Source organism: Punctularia strigosozonata, assembly GCF_000264995.1.
Source record: "Punctularia strigosozonata HHB-11173 SS5 unplaced genomic scaffold PUNSTscaffold_17, whole genome shotgun sequence".
NCBI lineage: Eukaryota > Fungi > Basidiomycota > Agaricomycetes > Corticiales > Punctulariaceae > Punctularia > Punctularia strigosozonata.
The window spans coordinates 196,218-221,429 of record NW_006767449.1 but is presented as its reverse complement, the minus strand read 5'-3'; the positions used below and the strand labels follow the sequence as shown (position 1 = coordinate 221,429).

The 25,212-nt window shown below is 49.8% G+C and overlaps 5 protein-coding genes across 5 annotated transcripts; 2 read left to right on the top strand and 3 right to left on the bottom strand.

The window, feature by feature from the left end:
* Positions 1-1,419: 1,419 nt before the first annotated feature.
* PUNSTDRAFT_138503 (uncharacterized protein) lies at positions 1,420-2,589 on the top strand (the record flags this gene model as incomplete). Its single annotated transcript, XM_007388194.1, has 1 exon — positions 1,420-2,589. The coding sequence occupies one exon, from the start codon at positions 1,420-1,422 to the stop codon at positions 2,587-2,589; it is 1,170 nt and encodes a 389-aa protein (XP_007388256.1).
* Positions 2,590-13,241: 10,652 nt separating this feature from the next.
* Positions 13,242-13,928, bottom strand: PUNSTDRAFT_138501 (uncharacterized protein; the record flags this gene model as incomplete). The annotated part of the gene is made up of 1 exon (XM_007388193.1): positions 13,242-13,928. One exon carries the CDS (start codon positions 13,926-13,928, stop codon positions 13,242-13,244), a length of 687 nt encoding a protein of 228 aa, XP_007388255.1.
* A 247-nt stretch (positions 13,929-14,175) lies between these two features.
* Positions 14,176-14,547, bottom strand: PUNSTDRAFT_26806 (uncharacterized protein; the record flags this gene model as incomplete). The annotated part of the gene is made up of 1 exon (XM_007388192.1): positions 14,176-14,547. A coding segment is annotated over one exon (372 nt), but the record flags the coding sequence as incomplete, so codon positions are not given.
* A 7,314-nt stretch (positions 14,548-21,861) lies between these two features.
* PUNSTDRAFT_92819 (mago nashi) lies at positions 21,862-23,059 on the top strand. Its single transcript, XM_007388191.1, has 8 exons — positions 21,862-21,975; positions 22,038-22,043; positions 22,100-22,215; positions 22,339-22,402; positions 22,458-22,545; positions 22,598-22,687; positions 22,736-22,808; positions 22,880-23,059. The coding sequence occupies exons 1-7, from the start codon at positions 21,941-21,943 to the stop codon at positions 22,784-22,786; spliced, it is 450 nt and encodes a 149-aa protein (XP_007388253.1). The 5' UTR covers positions 21,862-21,940; the 3' UTR covers positions 22,787-22,808; positions 22,880-23,059.
* A 494-nt stretch (positions 23,060-23,553) lies between these two features.
* On the bottom strand, positions 23,554-25,057 carry PUNSTDRAFT_146437 (Redoxin-domain-containing protein; the record flags this gene model as incomplete). Its single annotated transcript, XM_007388190.1, has 8 exons — positions 23,554-23,606; positions 23,663-23,852; positions 23,914-24,050; positions 24,120-24,369; positions 24,427-24,521; positions 24,581-24,703; positions 24,762-24,786; positions 24,893-25,057. The coding sequence occupies 5 exons, from the start codon at positions 25,055-25,057 to the stop codon at positions 24,262-24,264; spliced, it is 516 nt and encodes a 171-aa protein (XP_007388252.1). The 3' UTR covers positions 23,554-23,606; positions 23,663-23,852; positions 23,914-24,050; positions 24,120-24,261.
* Between the last annotated feature and the right edge of the window lie 155 nt (positions 25,058-25,212).

Here is a 25,212-nt window from a genome sequence, read left to right as displayed (position 1 = left end):
TGGCCGGGGGGGGGGGAAAGCGGTTGCGACTCTGTCCTCGCCCGCGCTGAACGAAGTGACTCCCTCCCTCTACTCTCCGAGCGCGTCTGAAGCCTTTGTGAGCTTGAACATTGACTAAGTGTTTGTGAATGTGGGTGCGTTGATGTGGACGGAAGGCTCTGTTCTTGGGGTTTGGCCAGGCTGTGCCATTCTGAATCTTCATCTTCCATGTCTTGGATGATGCCCTGGTGGTGTCCGTTCTTCTCCCTGTCCCTGTAGAGGGCCGTGAAGGACAGGTGCTTGATGAGTTTGTCCTTGCGATTGAGCAGGGCCTGTTTTGTCCACACCTTGAGTTCGTGGATGTTTCCCTCTGGCATCTGCCAGACCGACCAAGGCTGCCCAGTTGAATTGATAGTGAGGCTTATTGAAGGGGTTGTCTCGAGGGGCACAAGGAGGCATGTCTCAGGTTGCAAGTGTGTGTCGGTGCTGATACTACTACTTGCCGTATCCTAGCTGCCAGTGGGTCTGAGGGAGAGAGGCGCGACACGTGTTGGAGTTTCAAAATCCCTCCCTCGAGCCCAAGATGGCGCACTGAGCTTCGCTCGGTGCTTGCTTGTGGCACCATTCTAGCTTCTCCCATACAAAGCTAGAGTAAAAGAATATATTCTTATTGATGAGCTTCGAGAAGAGCAACTATCCAGAGATGATATCATAGATACCAGAATAGAAGAATGGTCCACCAAAGATTCCCACAAAGGGGCTGAAAGTAATGGCGAAGGTTAGAAATACAGAGAACAGATGTCAGCTGTTTTTTAATATGCCCATGAAAATAATGAAGCATTATTCAATGTGAATGTCATGGCACGCCTCCAGTACTCGTCTTTCCCTGTTTCCCCGCATTCCCCACACACTCTTTTTACCCTTTCAGGTTTCCTAGGAGCTCCCAGACACTCCTTCTATTCTTTCGGGCCTCCTAGGAGCTCCATACATTCTTCTATCCTTTTGGGTCTCCTAGGGCCTCCGCACCTTGCGCGGCCTTCCTAGGCCGTTCCACTGGTCACGTGCCGGGCACCCAAGGAGCCTCCCTCTCTCTCATTGGACCATCCCTCATATTGCTGATGGATTACTCAGCTACTATATAGTCGCCTATCGCACCAGGGAGCAACTCAGACTTGTTCTCTCAGTTGCTTCCCTGCCTTGTGCGACAGCGTCTCCACCGCCATCCCGGGGGATCCGCGCCGCTCCTAGGAGCTCCAGCGCGTACTCTGACAGAAGAACAAGTCTCCACACTTCCCCTAGCGATTCTGCTCGCTGCCGGAAGGCCCTTGCTCAAAGTTCGCTCATGCCTCGCCGTTCCGCCGGCCGCCAGAAGCAACCTCTAGCAAACCTATACCATCACACCGCCTTCGTCCTGGTTTCCCCCGACTCTCCCCTCTCAGCATGGATGAAGATCCACCCCCCGCAGTGCCTCCGGCACCGCAGAATCAACCTGTACAAGCCGAGGAGGCCCCCCCACAGCCGCCAACCGTGCCGGAGCTCCTCGCACGCATTGTTGCCATGGAAGGGTATCTCCACCAGGAGCGCGTCAACGCCACTATCAAGTTCCGTCGCCCTGACTCCTTCGACGGTACACGGTCTACGGCCTGGACCTTCCTACGGTCTGTGAACGACTATCTCAACCACAGCCGCTGCGTCGACCCCATCCAACGCATCCAGTTCCTACTCTCGTACTGTCACGGTGGGACGGCCGGTACCTGGGCCGATAATATCTCCAAGATCCTCCGTGACCTCCAGACGGGCGTTAGGGAACCCGAGGAGGCTCCGGACTACCTTGCGTCTTGGGCCCACTTTGAATGCCATTTCCGCGCGGCCTTCGAAGACCCCAATCCCGCCGCTATGGCTTTCAACAAGCTCCGCACGCTCCACATGGGCTCTTCAGTCGCCGAAGACTTCATACGCCAGTTCAAGAATCTCGCCGAGGAGGCCGGAGTCAGCAAGGACGTCTCTCTCCTTGCCACTTTCAAGCAGGCGATCCCCACTCACTTCTGGATCGCCCTGGAGTCCACGCCACTCGGGCCGGACACCCTCCCTGAGTGGAAGGCCGCGGTCACTCGTATGGATCGCTGCCTGAGGGAAGCCAGCGCCGCGCGGAAGGCTGAGGCACCCCGCCTATGCCCTTTCCAGCTGGCAGGAGCTCCTACGGCCCCGCCTCGCCAGCCAACGCTTCCCACCTATGCTCCCCCACTCACCGCCACTCGCCCGCAAGTCGCGGCCCCCATCGCACCTGCCGCCCCACGCTTTGCACCTCCTCCAGGACCTCCGCCCTTGCCGCTGGGTGTTCCTATGGACGTTGACGCCACACGTCGAGGAGGCCAGCGTGTTTGCTATATCTGCCGCCAGCCTGGACATCTGGCTCGTGAATGCCCCCAACGCGCTCAGATCCGCGCCGTCGGACTCCCCGAGGACGTCCTGGAGCAGATGGACCTGATCGGGGAGATCTGGATGTTCTCTGCCGACAAGGAGGCGGAGCCCCTAGGAGCGCAAGAGGCTGAGGACCAAGAGGAGGATTTGTGTAGGGTCATCTGCAAGTGCGCTGCAAACGACCAATAGATTCGCTGTACTGCCTGAAATCAATATGCCGGCCCCCGAGCCGATTCACCATATATCGCCTCAAGTACAGCAAGTTGCGCAATCCTCGGAACCTCCTCCCTTTGTTTATGTCCTCGCTGGTGTATCTGGACGCTCCCGGAGCACCGAGCTCCCCCTCCAGCTTCAGGCCACGGACTCAGGTCATAAGTTCGTGGTCCAAGCCCTCCTCGACAGCGGCGCCACTGGGTGTTTCATCGACAATGATCTGGTGCTTCGCCATCGCCTCACCACCAAGCCGCTCCCTCGCGCAGTCCCCGTCTACAACGTCGACGGTACCCTCAACCACTCCGGGGGGATCCGTGAGACTGTGGATGTGATCATGCATTATGGCGATCACTCGGAACACGTCACCCTTGCCGTATGCTCCCTCGGGCATCCTACCGTCATTGTAGGGCACACCTGGCTCCACCATCACAATCCTGAGGTGGACTGGCACACGGGGGAAATGGAGATGTCCCGGTGCCCACCAGAGTGCAGTACCCGAAGGAAGAACACCAAGTACCGCGAGTGGAAGTGGCGGGTGCGTTTCCATCTCGAGGAGACCCCATCTGACGTGTCCGAGGAGCCCCGCACCCCTCTGCCGCGCCCCACCGTCGAAGATGCCCTGGACGAGGAGCATTCCGAGGAACCTCCGCCGGCTGACGACTTCGTCCCTGAACGCTCCGACCGGGTCTTCGTGGTGATGCTACCCACTGAAGAAGACTTCAGGTGTCACGAGATTCGCGCGACTGCCACCATCTCCTCTCGCCTAGCAGAAGAGGCGCATTCCTCGGAGCTCCCACGTACCTTCGAAGACTGCGTCCCAGAGCACTATCGCGCCTTTCGAGACGTGTTCTCCAAGGAAGCCTTCGACGAGCTCCCGTCGAGGAAGCCTTGGGACCATGCGATCGAGCTGAAGCCTGGCTCGGAGCCCCGAGGAAGCAAGGTCTACCCTCTCTCGCTGGTGGAACAGCGGGAGCTGGATGCCTTCCTCCAGGAGAACCTTGACTCCGGGAGGATCTGCCCCTCGAAGTCTCCCATGGCCTCGCCGGTCTTCGTCAAAAAGAAGGACGGTTCGCTGCGGCTGGTCCAGGACTATCGGAGGCTCAACGCCATGACGGTCAAGAATGCCTACCCCCTCCCGCTTATCTCCGAGCTGATCACAAAGCTACGTCGAGCGAAATACTTCACCAAGCTCGACGTCCGCTGGGGCTTCAACAACGTCAGGATCAAGGAGGGAGACGAGTGGAAGGCAGCGTTTCGGACGAATCGGGGCCTCTTCAAACCTCTGGTGATGTTCTTCGGCCTCTGCAACAGCCCCTCGACTTTCCAGACCGTGATGAACGACATCCTCTGGGACCTCATCGACGAGGGCCTGGTCGTGGTTTACCTGGACGACATCCTCATCTTTACGGAGACGCTCCAGGAGCATCGGGACGCTGTGCGACGAGTGCTGGAGGTGCTACGGAGGCACAAGCTGTACCTGAAGGCCAAGAAGTGTGAGTTCAAGAGGACGATGGTGGAGTACCTAGGACTGGTGATCACCCATGGGCATGTTGGGATGGACCCTGTCAAGGTCCGAGGAGTCTCCGAGTGGCCTGAACCGCGGAACGTCAAGGAAGTGCAGTCCTTCGTCGGCTTCTGCAACTTCTACCGGTGTTTCATCCGAGACTTCTCTCATATTGCCAGACCCCTCCACGCGCTCACCAAGAAGGACGCTCCGTGGGTGTGGAGCCCCAAGGAGCATAATGCCTTTTTAGACCTGAAGAAGGCACTCACCTCCGCACTGGTCCTGGTAGCTCCGAGGGACGACCGCAAGTTTCACCTTGAGACGGATGCTTCGAACTTTGCCACCGGGGCCATCCTCTCGCAGATGGGAGACGACGGGATCCTCCACCCCATCGCCTACATGTCCAAGGGCCTCTCCCCTCCCGAGCGCAACTACGACGTCCACGACAAGGAGCTCCTCACCATCATCCGGGCTCTCGAGGAATGGCGGCACTTCCTTGAGGGCTCCTGGGAGCCGTTCGAGATCTTGACAGATCACAAGAACCTCGAGTACTTCCAGATGACAAAGTCTTTGAATCGTCGGCAGGCGCGCTGGTCCCTCTTCCTCTCCCGCTTCGACTTCACGCTCCACCACCATCCAGGACGTCTTTCTGGACATCCCGACTCGTTGTCACGCCGGGTGGACCACTCCAAAGGAGCCGAGGACAACCGGGACGTCGTTGTCCTACATCCTGAGATCTTCATCCGAGTGCTCCACCCTGCGGCGGTCCCCATCGACACCGATGATGCCGACATCCTCCGGCGCATTCGTAACGCCAAGGAGCTGGACAAGGAGGTTGAGGCTGCCATGGCGAAGCCTCACGGAGTCTCCTGGAGCATCGATCATGCACCTGACTGGCAGTTTGAGGAGGACCTGGTACTCTACCGCGGCCACGTCTGTCCCTCGGGACGAGGAACTTCGAAGGAGGGTGGTAGAGCTTCACCACGACGTTCCTGTGGCAGGGCACCCGGGACGTTGGAAAACCCTCGAACTTGTCTCCAGGAACTACTGGTGGCCAGGGATTAGCCGGTACGTCGACCGGTACGTCAAGGGCTGCGACGCGTGCAACCGCACCAAGACGTTCCCCGGAGCTCCCGCAGGCCACCTACTCCCAAATGCTGTGCCTGAGCGACGATGGCAAGTTGTCACAGTCGACCTCATCATGGAGCTTCCGGTCTTAAATGGGAAGGACGCGATCTTCGTTGCCGTCGACTGCAAGGGTAAACGCACCCATTTCGCCTCCACCACGTCAGAGGTGACTTCCCTGGGAGTTGCTCGGCTCTTCCGAGATCAGGTCTGGAAGCACCACGGACTTCCAGAGGTCATGATCAGTGACCGCGGCTCGCAATTCGTGTCGCACCTCATGCGCGAGTTGAGCGGAATGCTCGGGATCTCCGTAGCGGCTTCCACAGCTTACCACCCTCAATCCGACGGCCAGACCGAGCGCATTAACCAGGAGATCAAACAGTTCCTTCAGCTGTACGTCAATCACCTCCAGGACGACTGGGAAGAGTGGCTCCCCATCACCGAGTTCGCCTACAACAACTGCATTCACTCCTCGACTCGTCAGACACCCTTCTTCATGGACTATGGGTCCCACCCCCGGATGGGCGTGGAGCCTCGGAGGGTTCCACACGCAGAGGGAGCTACCGAGTTTGCAGAACGCATGAAGCACGCCGAGGAGGAAGCGGGTGCTGCCTTGCGGCAAGCCGCGGAGGACATGGCAAGGCACTACAACATGCATCACGGAGCCTCCTCGGACTTCCACGTGGGCGATAAGGTATGGCTGCATGGCAAGGATATCCGTACTCAGCGCCCTGCGAAGAAGTTGGACGACCGGTGGTATGGCCCCTTCACTGTCAACAAGGTGATTAACCGCAATGCATACTGCCTGACGCTCCCGGACTCCTGGAAGATCCATCCCGTCTTCCACGTCTGGAAGCTTCACCGCTATGTGGAGGACACCATTCCTGGAAGGCCCTGGCACCACCGTCCGCCGCCCGCGGTTGTCCGCGATGGAGTCGAGGAGTGGACTGTTGATCGTCTCGTAGCCTCCCGGATCTCCCGAGGAAAGCTGCAGTACCTTGTCCGCTGGGAGGGCTATTCAGCTAACGAAGACACTTGGGAGCCCGAGGAGAACGTCTCTCCAGTCAGTATCCGCGATTTCTACCGCCGGCACCCAAATGCGCCACGCCATATCTCTGCCCTCACGTTCCGAGGGCTCCGCTTCCAACCCCTCTTCCATTACACTACGCCACCAGACGCTCATGAAGATTCCTTGCCCATCGGGATGCTGGGCCCTTAAAGGGGGGGTGATGTCATGGCACACCTCCAGTACTCGTCTTTCCCTGTTTCCCCGCATTCCCCACACACTCTTTTTACCCTTTCAGGTTTCCTAGGAGCTCCCAGACACTCCTTCTATTCTTTCGGGCCTCCTAGGAGCTCCATACATTCTTCTATCCTTTTGGGTCTCCTAGGGCCTCCGCACCTTGCGCGGCCTTCCTAGGCCGTTCCACTGGTCACGTGCTGGGCACCCGAGGAGCCTCCCTCTCTCTCATTGGACCATCCCTCATGTTGCTGATGGATTACTCAGCTACTATATAGTCACCTGTCGCACCAGGGAGCAACTCAGACTTGTTCTCTCAGTTGCTTCCCTGCCTTGTGCGACAGGTATGTGTATTCGTCTCGTATCTTTGTATATATTCTCAGTTGCTTCCCTGCCTTGTGCGACAGCGTCTCCACCGCTGTCCCGGGGGATCTGCGCCGCTCCTAGGAGCTCCAGCGCGTACTCTGACAGTGAATTTCAAAAAAGCCTAAATTCAGACAGCTTCGCAGTGGCCCCTGAAAGAATTAGCCAAAGTTCCGATCAACTGATAAGAGGTACAGAGTGTCCCAGATTGCACTTCTAGACTGGATTGATGACCAGGTGCAACAGGATTGTGCAATGACACCCATGATATTCGGCAACAATACACATATGTACACTGTTGACAGGAGAACACCAAGGTGTGGAACTCTGCATAAGGACACACGGAGCCCCCATGATCGGCACAAGGCACAACAAGTCCACACATCACAGGTTGACTACTCCCATTTCTTTTCTGCTATGGGGCAACCACTCTCTTGCCTTTGCTTTCAATGATGTCCTGCCATGTCATATGCAGGACTTCCGCCCAGTCTCTACCTGTTCCCTCCACCACCAGATGACACTGCTCCTCCCTGATACAAGAAGACCAACCACCATCCTACCCCAGTCCACAAACCTTTGATACTCCCTGACCACTGCCCTGAGCCACTCAGCCTCCCTGGTGACCCTCGGTTTATTGTCATTATTGACAGTGATGTCAACTGCAACCTCAACCCTGATCCTGACCCCATTATCTTCAGCACAAATCCAGAATACTTCGACCCTTTGGCAACCATTTACCCCTACCCCCGGCAGCGCACCATCATCATTGTAGCAACCTCCGAGCCTGGAGACTTATGGGGTCTCCTTGATCCCAAAGACCTTGCAACTATGTCTTGGGACGAATGGATTCCCCTTGATTTTGAACACCCCCTCGACTGTGAAAGGACAGAGTTCACCAGCCGTAAATGCTATACTTGGTCTAATGGGCCCCCGCTCCACATCATGCAACCTGCAAGTCTACTTCAACAAGAAGCCCTCAATGTGGAGCCAGGCCTTGCACTTCCTTTCCCTCCCCCTCCAAATCCGCTCATTCCACCAATCAGTTATCTCAATGATGGCACATTCTCTCTCCTTGCTGTTCTTGTCGATGCAAACAACCCCTATGTTTGGACCCTCACAGCACCTATAGTTGGCAATGTCCACATCGGCATCCACATTTGCATAGAGTATAATGGCACCAGGGTCCACAGTTTGGTACGGTCCATATATCAGCTCCACAAGGATTTTGTCAGCTTCTTTGTGCACAGCATTTTCTTGCAGCCCGGACATGCCACTGACCCAGAAAGTGTCATATTACGTGTTGCTCCAGCCTTGGCAAGCCTGTCTATGTGATACTGTACCGACCACAATATGACAAAGGTCGCTGACATAAATATACAAGCGAGTAAGTACTGTACAAACATTGAATCTGGGTTGGCTTATATTGATCGGATATATACACTGGGTCTGTGACTGCATTTTTAGACCAAAAAAATGATGTAAAAATCTTATAAACTGTTTAAATCTTTTCCTGATTTTATACAGAGTAAATTTTAAACCAAATTAATGATTTTTAGTCCATTTTTACGGCTAAAAGTTTTAAACAAAAATCTTATAAGTTTATCATGATTTCTACATCATTTATATTCGCATTTTTGACTCTAAAAGGATAAAACCATGTTTCTATAAGTTGTTTATTTGTATATTTATTTATGATTCTTAGGTAGAAATTTTGAAACTCATGTGCAGAAAGTTCTTATATTCAACTAGTGCGGCTCATTTACTTATGAAAATTTCAGAACATAGATCAATAGTTTTTCAATATAGTTGCTTGGTTGACAAACTGGTTCAAGACTTTTATGGCAGGAAATCTTTTATAAAAATCTTGAAAGAGACACAGGATTTTATCAACATTTAGATCATACTTTTGTGAGGTAAAATTTCATATGCCAGTTTACAATCTTTGCAGAATCTTTTGGGCTAAAAATGTTATAAAGTTTGTAAAGTTTTATAAGATTTTTTCATCACTTTTATAACTAAAAATCCAGTCACAGACCCAGTGATAAGACATGTTCAATGACTGGGATGGGCCTCAAGAAAGAGAAGGTTTGCTGTGAACGTAAATGCATGATACACAACATGGACTTACTTAATTTAGCATATCAGTTGTATGACGATGTCCTTAATGCATAATAGGACTTGCATGACGAGACTCTTTAGAATCTGGACTCACCAGTGAGATGGGAAGTCTGTAAACACAATCCATAGACCAGCAATCAGTGATATATGTAGAATCTGACAATCAAGGACAGTTGTTTCAAAGCACCACCCATGATGCCTCACCCTAAAGTGTTTAGGTGTGGAACTGCCCGATTTGTAAGATAAGTAAAACAGAATTAGCTCAGTAAGCATACTTATAATCATGTATCCAGATCACACCCTGCTTACTACTCATGACTCAAGCATAGCAAGTCGTCACAAACTTAGTCAGCCCGATGAGTCAGTGCACAATTCTAATGAGTCAGAACTCAACTTTGACAAGTCAGCACATGAGTCTAATCAGTCAGAAAATGACTCAACAGGGAGCCATGACTGTGATGAGAAGAGAAGGACAATTTATATTTGCATTTTTTCATTTCCAAATATCGACTTATCATTTTCCTTTTCCCACCTTTCCTTTTCCAAAGTCATATGACCTTCAGTGGCAGCAGTACAGCATCATTGGCACCGCCCTGCACTGCCCTGCACAGCCACTGGAGGTTTACTCTGCTTACTTATGAACTATGACTCATTCTTCTTTGATTCATAATCCTGACCCACCTAAGTGGGTCAGTCTTACTCATCCTTGTGCCCTGCATGTGATTCTCTTGTACTATTCTTGGACCATGGATTTGTGTATATAAGACCCCTATAGCTCGCCCTAAGTCCCCATCTCGACCTCTTGTGTCTTGGGGACTTAGGTGAGTAACCGTCTCTGTACTGGATACTATGCTAACTTGTGTCTTGGGGACTTAGCATGTGACCTTGAGTCCATTAGGTGCCTATTGCATTGCTGTCGACCTCGTGTCCAGTAACCTTGAGTCGAGCCCAGCTCTTCTTTCTTCGCGTGTACTCTTGCCTATAGTAAGTGCCAACAATGCTGCTCTTCCCTCCAACTCTACTCAGTTGCTTGGACATTCCGGCTGTCTAAGTAGTTGGTAACCCCAACGGGCGTTCCCCCGCACATCGCTCGTCACAGTGACTAGGAGCAGGCCAACTTCTGGAAAAGTATAAAATGTAGCCCCTTTAGCCTAAGAAATAACGAACAAGTTTCCCATATACACACACAGTCTAACAGTGCTCGTAAGCTCTCTCAGGTTTCTCTCAGACACTCCAATCAGGTTAAGGGTACCTGGTTTTAGTATTTTGACTCAGCACACAGCCATGGACAGCTGTAGTTGGTTTCCAACTCTCTCAGTCTCTGCACTTTCTCACTTTTACTTACTTATTCTCTCTCAACACCTCAAGACCTCATGTGTACTACTAGCAGGAGCTAGTATTCAGAACCCAACCTTCCCACACCCTCAAAACACTCTCACACTTACATTGAAGGCACCGATAAGCTTGATTGCTTGTCGCATTCAAGTCAGATCAACTAGCGGCCAAACTTATCAAGTAATCTTGGACTTACTAGATAGCCTGGGACCTTAAGACAGATTTAATTGGGAACAAGTTGACTCAACCAAACTTACTAACTATCCCAATCCATCTCTACTCACACCCATCCATTGGACGACAGCATGACACAGCCAATCAATGTCCATTTGCATGCCCGTCTCCTGTCTATCTCCAACAGACACCTCATCTTTCTACGATGACTCTCATTTTTTGTTCTGCACCAGGTATAGCTATGATCTTTGTGGAATCAATAACTGCTGGACTACAAACATTGGCTATCTGAGCAACCACGGTCAACATAGACCATGCTTTCTCTGAGGATTGTAACCAGCTGAGCTGGAATCAGCATTGCATGTCCTCTCAGTCTTTTTGTGTGCAAATATCTCTTGGCTCCTGGGCCTGTCAGGGCATGCCTCCCACACTCACCTCATGTCCCCATTGTTTCCCTTTTGGTTCCGCTTCTTTCCCCATTTGCTCATTCCTCTTAATGCTTCTGCTTCTCCTTTTGGCTATGCTCTCCCATGCCTTCCTAGGCTTCCCATGCGCTCCTTTTGGCATTTCCCCTGTTTGCTCTGCTGCTCAGTGCTCTAGGGCCTCCACGCGTCTCGCGGCCTTCCTAGGCCGTTCCACTGGTCACATGCCGGGCACCCGAGGAGCCTCCCTCTCTCCCTCATTGGACCATCCCTCGTTTTGCTGATGGATTATTCAGCTACTATATAGTCACCTGTCGCACCAGGGAGCAACTTAGACTTGTTCTCTCAGTTGCTTCCCTGCCTTGTGCAACAGGTATGTGTATCTCCTTTGTACCTTTGTATATATACTCGGTTGCTTCCCTACCTTGTGTGACAGTGTCTCTGCTGCCATCCCAAGGGATCCCCGCTGCTCCTAGGAGGTCTAGTGCATACCCTGACAGGGCCGATGCACCATGGTTTGCTCTGGATTATGCAATATGTATCATCTCAGATATGAACATGGTGCACCTCTTAGAATGTAGAAACCTCCCTGCATGTCTGTATATTGCACAACAAACTGCGGCACAATATGGTGTGACTCACAGCATATCCATATATGTGTCAACTGCACGGGTGAGCATCTACATAGATGGCAGCAAGGGATAGACATTAACAAAGTTTTTGAGATCCAGTATCAAAGTTTTGTTAAGGGTGCTGGGACACCCACCCACCCCAACCTTCCTGATATAGATATGTGTTCCCATAGTCACAAGACTCTGAGGAGCACGGTGAGTTCTGTCAACCGACTTTCTGCACACGGCCCCATATCTACTCATAGAAAACTCAGAGTTGCCCAGGAGGAGTCTGAGAAGCCTTCTGGAAATATACAAACACGTGGTCCACTGAGTAAAAGCTGATAGAAAAAGCTGCTACACTTAGAATCAATTGCAACACCTGATGGAACAGAGGTAATGTATATGCACATCATACCACTTCATCACCCAAACCATGTCAATGTTTACTTGCGAGCATGTATATCTTTGTGCCAGGCATCTCTACCAGTCCATGCTCCTCGACAATCAAGGATTTCTATCTGAGTATGAGAGTTAGGGGACATAGGAATGCAAGGGTTAGACTGCTCTACATCCTCAAGGGTTATTACTATCAGATCAGGCAAGTAAATCACAGGAATCATTTTTAGGGCTTTTTGAGGGTTATGGGTTGATGGTTAGATACAGAGGGTTCACTCAGGAGAATTCTACATTGCTATGGCACACTATATACTATAGAGTACTACCATAGTGCTACCATAGCACTCCATAGCTTCCATAGCCATGGAGTTTTACCAGATGAAGTAACCCGACCAACTCACAAGTTCATGCAATTCGAACTTGAAACCCACAAGCCAAGTTGATTTACAAGCTGAGTTGAATTAAAATCAATTCCAACTCAACTTGGCAGCAACACTACTAGAGTGCACCGCCACCTGCCATATATACGGGTAGCAAAGTTCTGCCGATGTCTATCCCTTGGATGGCAGAGTTCCAAATATCTGGTGGATTCCATCCAGATCCAGCTGGATGCATCCATGTAGAACCCTGACTGAGACATTCCTGTAATATATGTACACTTATGTAAAGCTATGCTACGACATGACTTGGTCGCGTCTTGTACAAGAGGGGCACGAAACAGAGCAGGATCCAGTAGTATTGCAAAAGACGACCGTACAGTGAGGATCGTATGCTCTTAAATAAGTAGATACCGGAATATCTTAAGTGAAGGACCATATGGTCCTTCGGCGGCTCATATCAGATAGTACTCGGGCACCCAATCAGGTGCGCCCGAATTGTTTGTATTGCATCATGCTGCAACAGCAGCTGACTAATACTACGGCTATTCTAATACTCGCCGTTACACCCTTCCCCCTCCAGGAAAAGAGGCTTGACTATAATAATTAATTAGTGTCGCCTAGTCGAGAGACAGTGCGGCTTACGGGAGCATGTCGATGGACAGGGCTTTCCGGCGTTTAGGTGCTAGCATTGTCTGCAAGCCATTGCATGGCGAATGCGTGGAGTGGGCCTTTGGCCATTTCGTGCTGAAGTCTGCAGGAGGCAGTGTGCTTGAGAAAATCGTTAATTTCAAAGTTCTCCACTGCGTGGGGATAATGGGATGGGCCCCACATCTCTTGGATCGTCGATCCAAGGGAGATCACAGTGCTGCAATAATCAGCGGCATGCTCGGCAAAGTACCGGCATACCTCTCGTGTGACCATATTATGGGTTCAGCGCGCCTCCTCCTTTGTATTCGGTCAGGCAGGGCCAATTTGGCACAGGATGAGCCATCTGCGCAACTGCAGTTCGTTTGGGGTATCCCCTTCGAATTTGATCCCATGTGGGTGTCGATATGCGTTCTGCCTTAGGAACTGGGCCCAGGTGTCTGCGTTGGAGAGTGGTGGGTCAGTCGGCCGTTTGGCCTTCTCAGACTTCTCACGCAGCTGAGCACGCTTCCTTTTGTCAATGAAGACAGCCTGCTGGAACCAATCGGGGTCCTTCCAACCGTTGGCAAAAGCCTTCTGGTTCTTTGTGGTGTGCATGCCTAGCCCTTTGATCAGGCTTACATAATGCTTGGCGAGGAACACGTGGAACCACGTGTATTTGCATTTTGCACTCTCGGTCAGCTGATCGTAGAATATGGTTCCGGTCGGCGGCACGATACACCCTTTCATGATCTTGCCAATTTCCTCACGAGTGAGGTGACAGCGTGGATCTCCGACATGTGCCCATGGACGTGCAACATCGTGTTCGTTCGCTATTTCTATTCCTAAGTCCTCCCCTCCCCCAGAAGAGGTAGGGCCTAAGGGAGCCGGCAGAGTGGCTAGGTTCCCATCAGCATCAGGGACCCACTGGACGCCGGGTGCGGGTTCGGTGTTCTGGAAGCCAAGGGCAGCTTCAAGCGCTTCAACGCGCTGGGTAAGTTGCTCCAGTTGGCGCGACATATTGGGTAAGTTTACCATGGGCATTGGGTAAGGCAAGCCACGGTTAGGGCCAATCGCGTAAGGCTTTGCGAGAGGCATAGTCGTCGTAGGGTATTCGCGTGTGTAGTATGAGCTGCAATGTCTTTCGTTATGCAGCTTTTGGTGCATGGTAGCACACTTTTATATCTGAAGGCCCAATCATCCAAAATATTTTTCCTTCACGTCCAACTGGCCTTTTGCTGTACGGAGTGACTATCGCTCCTTCAGGTGCAGGGAGCCCTCGGACTGGCGGCCGAGTTCTCGGCAAGTCTTCCACGTGGGAGACACCTTCAATTTTGAAGTATCTGTCCATCAGCGCAAGGTTCTTGACATTTTCCCACAGTTCCCAGGAGCTGTCGCCAAAGGACCAACGTACAAGGAATAATACTTCGTCACCATTCCATTCGTGTGTCAGTATTTCCTCGACCTCAGATTCGAGGTCTTCTGCTTGCCCGAAGTCATAGAAGTTAGCAGGCTCCCGTCCTGGGAATAAATTGTCGTTGTTTGGCATGTGCAGCCGAAGCTTGGAAATATGAAATCGTGGGTGCACACAACGCACTTTGAGATCAGCGGGAAGATCGATTAGGTACACGCTTGCATCATTGTTTGCCTCGAGGATCTGGAACGGGCCGATAAACTGAGGCACCAGCTTTTGTGCGCGTTTGATTGGCAAATTAAGGTTTGCCATACTGATGTATACTAGATCACCTGGCTGATAAACTTTGTGATTGCATCGCCGCTGATCCGCATGGTGAGCTTGTTTTACACGTGCTGCGATGATGGTGTCATGTGCTGCTTCCAGACAATGTTTTGCTTGCAGCGCGAAGTCCAGGACACCCAGTGAAGTATTCTCAACGCTAAAATTAGTTAACATCTTTGGTATGTATCCGTAATTTAGTTCGAATGCTGAGAAACCAGTGGTTTCTGATTTTGCAGCATTCATTGCGAATTCAGTCAGTGGCAGTGCATCAACCCAATTAGTCTGATCAGGTCTGATCAAGGTATGCATGATCTGTGCCACCAATCGGTTGGCTCGTTCTGTGACGCCATCGGTCTGGAGATGGAACACGGTGGACATTAGTAATTTTGTTCCTAATATGCGGTGCATTTTGCACCAAAACTTAGAGTTAAATTTAGAGTATCTGTCTGATACAATAGTATTGGTTAATCCATGTAATCTCACTATATTACATACGAACATGTACTCTACACTAATTCTGATGCACGAGATTTGGTGGTACAGGGGATTAGGTGTACCATACCGGTCAGGTGGCATATCATGACCCAGAGGTAATCAAAGTTTCTCGACTTTGGGAAGGGCCCTAAGAAGTCCATCGCAATTGAGCCCCAAGGGTGCCTAGGCACCGGGAGGCTGTGTAGCAGTCCTTTGGGCTTTCAGTTGAGGTCCTTCATCGTTTGACACATGTGGCATGTGCTGCAGAATTTCTCGATGTCTTGCATCATACGAGGCCACCAATAGAACCTTCTCACGTAATCTAGAGTTTTCTGGAACCCGAAGTGGCCCAGTGTGCGATGCACAGTGTCAATCACAAGTTCTCAGAGGCTTCTCACGCCAAGCCAGCCGCTTGGGATGCAAAGTACTTCCTGGGCAGCTCAGTTCTTTCCGAATATGAGGCCGTCTTTTATTTCAAACGCTTTGTGCTCAGACGGTCGTTCTATGACTTTACTAAACAATGTATCCGTAGCATATTGTAGCTTTACAGCTTGTATAAATTCTGTGTGGTCATTCATGATTCATGGAGTCAGTGGCTCTGTTGCCATAGATTTGTACATGGTCGGATCATCGGCATTAGGCTGTGGTCGCTCTAAATTTGGCTTACCTTCCAGTGCCAGCATCTTGGCCTCGAGGTCTTGGCTCACGATTGCTTCTGGGAGTCGCATCACGTTGACGTGGGCAATCTCCTCATTTCTCAGGGTGGGAAGGTCATCTCTGGTGGGATCTAGCCGCCGATCAGCATCGACAAAGTTGTACGACGCTGGTTTTTTGTGCGGTCGATCCGCTTTGTAGCATCGCGATAGCGCATCGGCCACTACATTAATTTCTCCTTGTATATACGTTAGAGTGTAGTCGAAGCGACTGAGGTATTCGGACCATTGCCTTTGTCGGTACGACATTTCTTTTTGAGTTTTGAAAAACTCAAGGGTTTCATGATCGGTTACAATATTAATTTTTCTACCTAGTAATTTGTCTTCCATTTTAGAAGGGCTTCTAGTATAGCCAGCATCTCATGCTCATATGTGGCGTAGCCTTGCTGCGCATTTGTGAATTTCTTTGACATGAATCCCGCGGGGCGGCAGGTCCTCCAGTCTGGGCCCTGGCCGTAATAGTTCCTGACACCGGTTTTCAAAGCATTGCATACTACCCAGATCGGATCGGGATGATTGAAGTCTACAGGCTTCAGTATCAGTGCACGGCAGGCGAGCATCTTGATTATATCAAAACATTTCTGATGCATCGGTCTCCAATGAAACGGGGCACCGTCGCTACAGATATTCAATAAAGGTGTCATATAAGTTGCCACATTTGGCATGAATTGTGCCAGGTACTGTACTAGAGCGAGGAAGTGTGCTACTTCTTGGTAATTTCTTGGCGTCCGCCATTTGCGGATCTGTTCTAATTTGTCATTTTCGGTGTGAATTCCTTGATTGTCGATCACTGGGTCTGTGATCGGATTTTTAATTATAAAAGTGATGAAAAAATCTTATAAAACTTTAAAAACTTTATAACATTTTTAGCCCAAAAGATTCTGTAAAGATTGTAAACCGGCATATGAAATTTTACCTCACAAAAGTATGATCTAAATGTTGAAAAAATCCTGTGTCTCTTTTAAGATTTTTGTAAAAGATTTCCTGCCATAAAAATCTTGAACCAGTTTGTCAAGCAAGCAACTATATTGAAAAACTATTGATCTATGTTCTGAAATTTTCATAAGTAAATGAGCCGCACTAGTTGAATATAAGAACTTTCTGCACATGAGTTTCAAAATTTCTACCTAAGAAATCCTTTTAGAGCCAAAAATGCAAATATAAATGATGTAGAAATTGTGATAAACTTATAAGATTTTTGTTTAAAACTTTTAGCTGTAAAAACATTAATTTGGTTTAAGATTTCCTCTGTATAAAATATAAGATTTTTACATCAGTTTTTTGGTCTAAAAATTCAGTCACAGACCCAGTGGATGATATGCCCGAGGCATTCCATTTTTTCTGAGTAAAGGTCTACCTTCTTCTTAGATAGATATAGATGCTCTCTTCTTAGCGTATCAAATACTATTGCTAAGTATTTCTCATGTTCTTCTATAGTATCTGAGAAAATGAATATATCGTCAAGATATACATGTATGAATTTTCCGATATGATCGCGGAAACTATGCGTCATTAGCCTTTGAAATGTGGAGGGTGCATTGCGGTCTCCTTGTTGCATAATGTGGGAAACCATAGTTCCCAATATGGTAGAGAATGCCGTTTTTGGTACATCCCCTTTCTCTATACGGACTTGCTCGTATGCATCACTCATATCGAGCTTAGTTCGGTATCGAGCATGGGCTACATTGTTCCTGATGTGATCTTGATCAGGCATCGGCGTTATGTCATGCACCGTATTCTCGTTCTGCTCGCGTAGGTCAAAGACGGTACGCAGTTTCCCTTCCTTCTTAGGTATGCACAGCATAGGCAATGCATTATCCACCAGTTTCCACTCCCACCAGCCAGCTTTAGCATATTTTTCAAGCTTATCTTGTAATAGCCTTTGGTATGCCTCAGGACATCGAGGCCTATGTCCTCTGTACCTCTTACTGGGGTCAATAATATTTATTCTATGATTTACTTCTCAAAACAGAGGTCGCTCGAGAGGTATATCACCAGTGATGTTGGCAATGTGTTCCGTCCATTGCTGCCGCAATCTTGGGACATCTTCTTGGGTTAATGCTCCTTGGGCGGTTGATGGTGGTGCCGCTTTGTTGCTTGGCGGTCCTGGGAACAGGATCGGCTTCCCCCAGGGTGTTTTTGCTCGCCATTCTTCTTCTCGTCTGTATTGTTTGTATGCAGACTCGAATTCCTGCGGAAATTTGATGTCCTTGATCTCTTCTCTGGCGATTGCACTGGCCATCGTTACTACTGTAGGTACATTTCATTCAGTAATGTCAGGCATTTGATTATCCCTGCCATGTGAGCGGACCGCTATATTGGGTCGCGGGTGGAGGCTATTCCTCTTAGGATTGCTTCCGAAAGGAAGCACAGGGCTTGGTGTCCGCTATTTTTGCCCACTTGTCCCCGCCTCGGCTTTTCCCCCCTTCCAGTTCCGCAGGGATTATGGTGCCGTCGGCTAACTTGATTGTCCGTCAGTCAGGGATCACCGTAATACCATGTTTGGCACAACATAGTAATCCCACTAATGCATCATAGTGTGCAATGTTAGCAACATCGAAGTACCAGTTAGCTTTGATACTTCCTAATTTAGTTCTGCAGTATCCGCCATGTGTGATTTTCAAGCGGCTGCCTTTGCATCCCAGTTTCAATACAATTGGCTGTTCTAATTCAAATACATCTAATGTGCAGACTTGTGCAAACTCCATGCTTACTGCATCCGTATTCGACCTAAGATCGAACAGGGTCCAGGCATGTACACAGTTTATGGTAACATAAGCGGCGAGAAGCTCCGTCCATTCCTTTGGATACTTCGGTTGGTTCTGACTACTGTCATGGTGTAGCGATGATCGGATAGCATTGTATACCTCCACTGGAGGATTAGGGTGTTTCCCTTTTTGGATTGGTTGTGCATATGCTGGAGGTGCTGGGTCGTGTTCCAGCTCCTCCTCGTCAACTAATAACTCATTCATGTATACTACTTCCCCTCCATCTGAGGAATATTCATCACTGTATTGCTCTCCAGAGTGAGCCTCATACGACTCAAGATAATAAATTTCATTGTTTCCCTTGTCAGTCTTCACCTCGGACTCACTTTCGGCGTTGTCCAGGTCTTCTTTGTTTTCGGCCCCTTGCCGTTCATCTCCGGCTTCAATCGCATTCAGGGTGGCGTTGGGTGGGTAGTGATCCGCCGCCAGGTGTCCCTTCTCGCCACAAGTCCAGCACGCAAGATGCACTTTTTTGGATTGAAGCAGGGTTTTGCTATGTAATTTGTGTTCTGAGCACCAGGGTGGTTGTCCCGTCCCTCTCCTTTATTATTTCCATAATTATTGTTCCCTGTATCTGCTAACTTTACAGGGATTGAATCTGTATTACGAGGGTTGCGCGTAATACGATAGGATGGATCATTATTGTTATTTTTCTGAGAGTGGTGTGAATCGTGGTATCCGCGTCGGTCCCTTGGGTTCCGATCGCAATCTCGGCTATTTTGCTTCCGCTCCAGTGATTTTTCCCATGTGCTGTGGCCCTTGTGGCTGCGTTTCAGTGTTAATGCCACATCTATAGCAATGTTAGAATTCTCGTATGCAATTGCATACCTAAGCATGTCTCTCAATTTAGTAATGCTGATTCGTACGTTCTTGTTGCGCATCAGATGTGTCATGTACAGCGTAGGTAGTTTCATAAGGAAATGTTCAGACATGTCAACTTCTGATGGGGGTTGTAATAACCTTGACGATGCCTCTATCAATTCGTCGTAGAAACTCTGTACTCTCGCTTCGGGATCAAATTGAATTTCTTTATATTTCTGTATAGCCTTCTCAGGTGTAATATCAGTCACAAATCGGTCAAACATATCGATTATCGCTTCAGTGAATGTTAAAACTGGCATTCCGGGATTTGTTCTGGACACTTTCAGGCGCCACCAATGGTGCGCCTTCTGGCCCAATCGGGCCGGCGTGTGCAGCTTGCGATTGAGATCTCGATTTGGTCCAGACAGACCGGTAAGTACGAAATATTCAAGAAGTGATTCGAGCCAATCCATGAATTTGTCTACATCATTCTGGGCATCCCATCGGTCTGGGCTTGGTGGTTTCTGATTTTTTGTATTTGGATCCGGTTCCCTGTATGTTCCTACATACAATTCTATCATATGTCTTATTTTTCTATGATATATACTTCGTAAGCTACGTCCAGTAAATTCATTACTGAACGGTATATACGACCCTTCTCTGGTGGGACGTTCATCATTTCTTGGCAGTCTGGGTGTCGGCGTCCGCGAATTGTTCTCAGGATTGCCATCACTGTCGTCATCCGGGTCTGATCCAGAATTTCCCCCGCTTCCTGGGGCACTCCAAGGAGTGTTTCCTTGCTGGTCTGGTAAGCGGGTTCCTCCACTATTCCGGGAGCTCCTATTACTGCTACTGGGGTTACTCCCAGAGCTCCTATTCGATAGAATATTGCTCGTTTGGCAGTTTTTGGTGGGTGGCGCATTTACGGCTCGTGTGTGCAGTATCAGGGCACGTGGCTGTGAGGCTGTCCCCATCAGTTGTGGTGTACCATTCCTTCGGATCCCATCAACAGGGTCCGGTGATGCATACAGATCATCTTCTGTATCGCCTTCGTTGCCATCACCCGGCGGAATGATGAACTCTCGGTGTGCTGCAGGCGCCGCCGTTCCGGTCGATCTATTCTCGTTGGCCTTGTGGTTACCAGCCTCCTTGTCCTTCTCGTCCTTTGGTCCACTATTGAACCATTCCGTCAGTCCGAGGTCATCAATTCGGCCATCCTTCATGCGCCACTTCAGTAGTAGCATTAGGAGATATTCATCTCCTTCCTTATCTGTAGTATGTCTTAGAATAGTTGATATGTCCTCTATTCTAAGGGGATGTCTTCCTCCTCTAATCCAGAGGTTCTCAGTCATTTTTTGGATTCCATCCATGTGCTCGGGTCCTGATTGAAATGAGCATGATAGATTGCTAGAGTGATCTGATGGATCATTTCCCACACTTTCAGATGGGTCATTTGGCCTATTCTTATGAGTCTTAGTGGCTTCATAGCCTTCTTTTATTATTTGTTGGGCATCAGTAGTGATACCTTTACTTCGTAGAGTATACACCTTCGTCATTTGATTGTACAGTTGGTACAATACGTTCGCGGGTGCTCAAAAAAGTGTAATGTATGTACGCTTATGTAAAGTTATGCTACAACGTGACTTTGTCGCGTCTTGTACAAGAGGGGCACAAAACAGAGCAGGATCCAGTAGTATTGCGAAAGACGACCGTACAGTGAGGATTGTATGCTCTTAAATAAGTAGATACCGGAATATCCTAAGTGAAGGACCATATGGTCCTTCGGCGGCTCATATAGTACTCGGGCGCCCAATCAGGTGCGCCCGAATTGTTTGTATTGCATCATGCCGCAACAGCGGCTGACTAATGCTACGGCTATTCTGATACTCGCCGTTACAATTCCATTGAAACGATGCCCTGAGCATTTATCTCAGATGTGATTGTAGAAAACCCCGTAGTGATAGTAATATTTCCGCACGAATGTGTGCCGGCAAAGATCCTGACAGTTCATCAGCTTGTTTCGATACCGGTTATAGACGTAAAGCTATTGTATGCACCCGATAGGTTTCCCCGGACAGTATCAATCAGCTCTCTGAACTGTGGTGGATCCATGATTCGTGCTTGCCCTAGAAGAAAGGATTGGTTCTCTGACAGGCAGGGAGAACGTCTGAAGTATCACCTCTGGCGTTGTCCAAAAGCTCGTCCACCCAGCCGCTTTCATTCAGGGCACTTCTCATTTGTGAGGTGATCCTGTGGGCTCATCAGCTCGACAGCGACGTAGGACTCCATAATATTGCAGAGTCACCTATCCCACTCCCCACACTCCACTAACCGCTTGAAGATTTCCAGGTAAAGTCCACTGTCCAACGTAGCGATAACCATTGAGCTGTGAGCGGCGAGAGGACTGAGACTGGAATGCGCGAATCGTCGCGCAGCATAAACCGGGAACTGCCGCGGCCGGTTCTCTCTCAACTACCACCAGCAGTCCTTCGCTTTTTCTCGTTGGCTCAGTGCGCTGCGAACACGAGACATCACCACATGGCAGGCTATGAGCAGGATCCGTTTTACCTCAGGTGAGTCGGGCAAAGCTGCGCGCCTGCTTGGGGTATCGCCTCATGCAGGCGCTCGACGTCAGATACTAGTGAGCACCATTCTACGAATGTTCGGCGCGAGCTTCATCCATCTCGCACTCTACAGCACGGGTCACTCGGGAAAGCACGGACACGAATTCCTTGAGTTTGAATACTCACATGGACGGCTACGTTACGCGAACAACTCCAATTACCGGAACGATAGCTTGATCAGGAAAGAGAGTACGTGTCTCAACCTTTTTTGGGGGTGTCAATGGTGTTCTCTGGACCTGTCATACTCGAGGCGCAAGGCGCATTCCATACTCTTTGCCCTCTCGCGTTGGCGCAGTCCTCACATGATTCTAGTGTGGGTTGGACCATTGGTGGTGAAGGAGCTTAAACGGATCGTGGAATCGAGCGAAATTGTCAAGTGCGCACCAATTCTATACTTATCGATGCATGATGAGCGTCTGATGGCTCGACAGGGAAGATGACGCCAACTGGCCCAAGAAAAACATCGTTGGCAAACAAGAGCTTGAAATTCGTCTCGGCAATGACCACATTGCCTTCGAGGTATTTCGCTTCAGCTGTCTGCTGCCATGCGCTGATCATTACTGGCGCATAGACTGCCAAAATCGGATCTTTGGTGGACATCCAAGACTCAGAAGATCCAGAAGGTCTTCGGGTCTTTTATTACCTTGTGCAAGATCTCAAGGTGAGCGTTGCATCGTGTCTAGTGTATCCGTTTAACTGAGAGATACAGTGTCTGATCTTCTCCCTGATATCGCTTCATTTCAAGATTAAGCCTATATAGTGCAGTCACCGGTGGCAATCCGGTGCGTCGTTGATTTGCATGTTCATACTCAAATAGTCTTACCGATGTTGCTCTATCAAATCCCTGCCTTAGGTACTGTACGTATGCTCGTCAGTTACTTGGAATTGCCACGGATTGTTGAGATCTCAAAGGAATGTTCACGCCAAGCTTCACCGATGTTGCGAATGCCCGTACAGATTCTTCTCTGTATGTGATGTATTTTGTGTCGCGCACAGTTAAGAAGCCGTCTATTTCTGAGGCATTGGAATGAAGAGGAAGATCTCTTTGTGCAGACGCAACCAGGGAGAGACTGACATCGAGTGTGGAACGTGCAGCCCGAGCCAGCAGGTGATGAGTGTTGCCGAGCAGCCAAACGTGCGGATTTGAGTCAGCACTGCCATCCACCTCGCTCTTGGAATAGTTCTACGACGCACGCATACACGAAGAGATGTTTACGCCTGCTATGATTCAGCACGCTTTACGTGCTGGTAGATCCGGCTTTGGCCTATCCCTGATGACCAGTCACTTGGCAGCGTCAGCAAGTGCTTATGTCGCCGGATCTTACTCGAAGTTCCATAGAGCCGGTCATGGTCCTCGGATCTGCTCCATGACACCACGAGTACGCGGCTTCTCCTTACCTCGGCTTGACCCCAAGGAGGCTGTACTTGAAGCTTTGGAGAACTCCGTGCGGTATGACGAGCTGGCACGCAAAGCGGAAAACCTGTCTCCAAGTGCGCGTCTCAAGCGGGCGCACGCTCACATCGAGAAGTTGATCATGTTTTTCATCGTCAACTGTCAAGGCGACGAGGAGTATATGTTCGTGAGTGTCATGAGCGCACCGGAAAGCTGAGCAACCTGGTTGCTGACCAGCTTCAGCGCTTTGACACTGCGTCTATACCGAAGGGTTCTACGATGGACCGAGCGAGGACTGCTGTTGCCCAAACTATAAAAGCGATTGCTGCAGATGTGAAGCGGGTGCCCGAAGATGATCCTGCCCGCCGTGCAAATCCTACTTTGGATCTTACAATTCGCGACATCGTTGAAGGAGCGGAGAAGCATCTAACAGGTGCAGATTAGTACAGCTTATCATGTTCCGATGGCGAAATATTGAGCATGGTCTGTGCTAGGACGTGATGGTCAACCGGAAGACTGGCCAGCTTTCTGGGACGACGTCTATGTTGTCACTCATGCTCTAGGTTCAGCGTTGGAGAGGGCAGGGTACAGCGGACCATAACGGAACGCGGTCGTGGTTACTTGTTTCTCCGTAAGCAATCACTGCTTGCTGAACATTCCGAGTGAAAGAACCCGATGGACCCCAACTCCTCCCTGACAGAGATATGGAAATTGTTGAAACGGCATCATATTCACAACACCGTCTATGATCCCACACGTGTTGTTCCCCGATAGGATTTCACAGCATATTGTTACACGTGGTACAACGTTGGCAGTCCTTTCAGGCCTGATACAGACGTTGCTCAGAGCAAGGCCAATACCTTATCGGCGGCAGTCACAGTGATCTTGGTGGGGTCTGGCTCGACCGCGACAAGTTCAACCGTATGTCCGTCGGCAACGATGACGAACCGCTGGCGCCTCGATGTTAAGCATTGCCAGAAGAAAGCTCGGTGAACGGTGGCACTCACCTCAGATCGGGGAGATCCCAGGAGCGGGGATGCGTCGAAGATCAAACCGAGTTGAGACACAAAGGCGCCCTTATCGTCTGCGATGAACCGAACACCTTTGGCAAGAGTATCAACGCTGCAACGTCAAGCTCATCAACAACAGCAGGCCACGTACCAGTATCAGAAGTTGATAGCTGAGCTTTCCATGCTTTCATGACGAAGACATCGTTGACTGCCACGACAAACACGTCATTGACACCTTTGCTCTTGAACTGTTCGAACAGTTGAATGCAAGTACCTGGGAACGATATGGGAAAGTATAACTACCAATTCGGCACGTTCTGACAGCAGCTTACCAGTGAAAGCTCCGGGAACTCCAACCTGACCGTTACTTCATCAGTTTGCCGACATCATGCATCAAGCGCCGATATACGAGATCCGTAACCACTACTTATCATGTAATGAGTGATATGAAGCTTGTGCTCACTATAATGTTTTTTCCTTGCAGCCTGAGCTCGAATGCCTTGGCAGCGTCGCCCTCTTTAACAGATGCAATGGGAATTGTGCCCCCAGGTTGGATCTGGGCCTTCGCAAGTAATCCGCCCACGGCCGAATGAGCGGCTTCAGTAGCAGCAGTGAGGATCGAGGTCATGTTGTCTGAAGCAACTTGCACTTTTTCTGACGGCGTGTGCAGGTTAAGTAGTCCTAGTATGTTCAGGTGATGTCATATGCATGTCATGGCACGCGTGAGGGTTTCCAAACCTGTGCGATGCTCTATAGTACAAACTTGTCACGTCTTTCACTGTA

Excerpts from the sequence above, each read along its gene's own strand:
- PUNSTDRAFT_92819 (XM_007388191.1), top strand. The coding sequence starts at position 21,941 with ATGGCAGGCTATGAGCAGGATCCGTTTTACCTCAG. Across the intron at positions 22,216-22,338 it reads TAGCTTGATCAGGAAAGAGA|TGTGGGTTGGACCATTGGTG; the intron begins GTACGTGTCTCA and ends ACATGATTCTAG. Across the intron at positions 22,546-22,597 it reads ATGACCACATTGCCTTCGAG|ACTGCCAAAATCGGATCTTT; the intron begins GTATTTCGCTTC and ends ACTGGCGCATAG.